Below are 3,118 nucleotides of genomic sequence, written 5' to 3' on the forward strand. Positions count from 1 at the left end.
GCACGGGAAAGCAGCTGGCGGAGGGGGTGACGCTGGGGCGGAGGTGGACGCTGGCCTCGGCTGATGGGTGGGACACGCGGGTGAGCTCAGCAGAGGGTGAATCAGGTGTGTGGGGTGAATCAGGGTGCCGAACCCCCGCTTTGCCATGCCACGGGGCGTGACGCAGCCGGGGTGACCTGCTGGGTCACTGCCAGCCTGGAGCTGCCCCACGGTTGAGGCCAGGCACGCAGGGGAGAAGGGGACACCAGCAGATGCTGCAGAGGGGACATTCCCTGTGAGTCTAACGGTGCCGCCCCCATCCCCGCAGCACTACCTGAATGCGGACATCGTCACCTTCACGGAGGTCTCCAAGGACCCCAAGGGCATGGAGTGGCTCTGGAACCCGCAGATCGTGGGCATCTACAACCGGCTGCTGCAGCGCTGCGAGCTCAACAAGCACACGACGGAGGCGGCGTCGGGCGCCCTGCAGAACATCACCGCCGGGGACCGCAGGGTGAGGGCACGGGAGGGGAACGTCCCCAGGGGGCCCATCTTGCCCGGTTGTCCCCACCACCTGGCCAGTCAAAGCCGTGCCCGGGGATGGGACGCACCTCCCTGCGGGTTGGTACCGGCCTCTCCTGGGTGGGGGACGTGGCCATCACGCTCCTCGCCGCCTGGGCATGGGTCACCCCGACCCGGCGCCGTTGAGCAAGAGGAGGAGGAAGACGGGGAGGGAGGAGGAGGCAGCCGGAGGGTCCCCGGCGGCTGTCTCCAAGCGTGTGTTTGCCCCGGCAGTGGGCGGGCGTGCTGAGCCGGCTGGCCTTGGAGCAGGAGCGCATCCTGAACCCCGTGCTGGACCGCGTCCGCACCGCCGACCACCACCAGCTGCGCTCCCTGACGGGGCTCATCCGCAACCTGTCGCGCCATGCCCGCAACAAGGACGAGATGTGTGAGTGCCGGGGAGGGACGGGCAGGGCCAGGGCTGCCGGGAGGAGCCCGACGGACGCTCTCCACCCTTTTCCTCCTTGGTCTGGCCTCTAGTTACCTCCAGCCACGTCTCAGCACCTTCCTGCCCGCTGCATCCCTGCTCACAGCTGAACACGCGGTGGCTGGTCCATCCCCCCTCCCCAGTAACCAAACACCCCCACATGTGCTCTGCCTCCAACCCCACCACCTCACTTGGCTTTGTCCTCATCCCCCAATTCCTCTCCCAGGTGCCAAGGAGTCTCAGCAGGGACTCCAGAGAGCAAAGGGCTTGAAGATGTCCTTGGTGCTGTCCTGCAGGTTCTTGGCCGGACTCTTTGCCCCCCCCTCATTGCCCCCAGGAGGTTGCGGGGTTCATCCCCAGGCTGCCATGTGTCCCCTGGGTCTAGCCACCAGCCCTGATGTGATGCCTTTGCCCACCAGCGACCAAGGTGGTCAGCCACTTGATCGAGAAGCTGCCGGGGAGCATCGGGGACAAGGCGCCGCCCGCTGACGTCATCGTGAACATCATCGCGGTCCTCAACAACCTGGTGGTGGAGAGCCCTATGGCTGCGCGTGACATCGTCTACTTTGATGGCCTCAGGAAGCTCTTCTACATCAAGAAGAGAAGGGACAGGTGGGAGCTCCCTGTCTGCTCTGCTGTCCCAGCTCGGACCTGGGGTCCAGTCCTGCTCTCCCCTTCCTCCCCTGGTCCAACTCCCAGGTGTTGGTAGCCACCAAACCAGCTCAGAGTGGCCTCATGGCCACCTTCCAGCCCTTTGCCACCTCCCCAGGACACCCCACCACAGGGTTGCCCATTGCTGCAGCCACTTTCTTCCCATCCGGGTGCTTCTCACCTCTCCTGCCAGAAACACTTGCCACCCTGCCCATTGCGGTGGCTCCAGCCTTTGCTCTTCTGCCTCTTCCCACCGGTGCCAAGTGCTCAGCCCCTCTGGGCCCTTCTGGGGTGGTATCCTTGGGCTGATGGGCACCATCCCATGCCCAGCGGTACCCAAAGCTCAATGCCTCCTGTCTCTGTCCCAGCTCGGACAACGAGAAGTCGTCCAGAGCAGCAGCCAGCCTCCTGGGCAACATGTGGCAATATACCAAGCTCCACCGGGACTTCAAGATGGTACGTACCACCCCCTGGTGCCTCCTCCGGCCGGTGGGATGCTGGGATGGATCCCGAGGGTGGAGCCCAAGGGAGTCAAGCTTCACCCTGGAAAGCCACTCTGCCCAAATGCCTCCCGGCATAGGAGGGGCTCCAGCTCCACGCCTGCCCCTCCTAGAGGGGTGGCAATGTCTCCAGAGCGCTGTCCCTGTGGTGGCATCTGCACCAGCAGGGTGGGGACAGCCACATGCCCAATGTGGGGACAGCGTGGCCCTGCCAGGGCTGGAGCAGAGTGGGTTTGTGTTTGCGTTCCCACCGCTCAGCGAGGTGCAGGCAGGGGTGTCCCGGGGCAGGAGAGGTGACGGTGACAGCCTCCGTCCCCGCCGTGTGATGAGTGGCCTGTCTCCTTGCAGAAGGGGTACCGGAAGGAGGACTTCCTCAGCCTGTGAGGACAACCCCTGGGAACCGGACTGCCCAGCCCCGACTGTCCCCGCCGGGATGTTCCTTGCTGCCGGACGTGCCCTGGGCAAGCTGCTGGCCACCGGACCCCCGCTGCGTAGCGTAGTCCCCGCTGCGTCCCTCGTGCCTCCCCCCTCCGCCGGGTCCCCCTTCCCCGGGCGAGGGGACGCTTGTCCTCCCTCCTGCCGCAGCCTTAAACGCAGCGACTGCTTTTGGCTCTGCTGCGGGGCCCCGCTGGGACCCCGGTTACTGGGGGACTGCCCCATAGCACCCAGGGGTCCTCAGCCCCCGGGGACCCTTCCCGCTCCTGGGGAGCCGCCTGCCAAAGCTCAGCTTGTCTCGCGGCTCGGCGAAGGGTCAGGAGATGCAGGGCTTGGGAAGGCTCCTGCAGAGCAATGCTGGTGGGGAGGGGGGCTTCTGGGGGCACCCCATCCCAGCTCCCCGCAGTGCGGCACACGGGGTGCCGGGAGGGTGGCGGTGCGGGGCACGCGGTGGGTTACACACGCTCTGCCCTGGCTGGGTGGGGATGGGGCTTCGCATAGCTCGGGGGGGTTGTGGGACATCTGAGGTGGCTTCCCAAAGTTTTACGGGGGGGCACCGTGGCCG

At 66.2% G+C, this 3,118-nt stretch overlaps 1 protein-coding gene across 1 annotated transcript in view; it reads left to right on the plus strand.

The window, feature by feature from the left end:
- PKP3 (plakophilin 3) overlaps positions 1-2,502 on the plus strand; it is a 12,570-nt gene extending 10,068 nt beyond the window's left edge. The window contains exons 9-13 of the mRNA XM_009880574.1: positions 308-493; positions 775-928; positions 1,387-1,579; positions 1,987-2,074; positions 2,467-2,502. Of these exons, the coding sequence (XP_009878876.1) occupies positions 308-493; positions 775-928; positions 1,387-1,579; positions 1,987-2,074; positions 2,467-2,502 (657 nt within the window). The remainder of the gene's footprint in view (positions 1-307; positions 494-774; positions 929-1,386; positions 1,580-1,986; positions 2,075-2,466) is intronic.
- The last annotated feature ends 616 nt before the right edge of the window (positions 2,503-3,118 follow it).

The sequence above is a fragment of the Charadrius vociferus genome, unplaced genomic scaffold (assembly GCF_000708025.1).
Source record: "Charadrius vociferus isolate BGI_N301 unplaced genomic scaffold, ASM70802v2 scaffold843, whole genome shotgun sequence".
NCBI lineage: Eukaryota > Metazoa > Chordata > Aves > Charadriiformes > Charadriidae > Charadrius > Charadrius vociferus.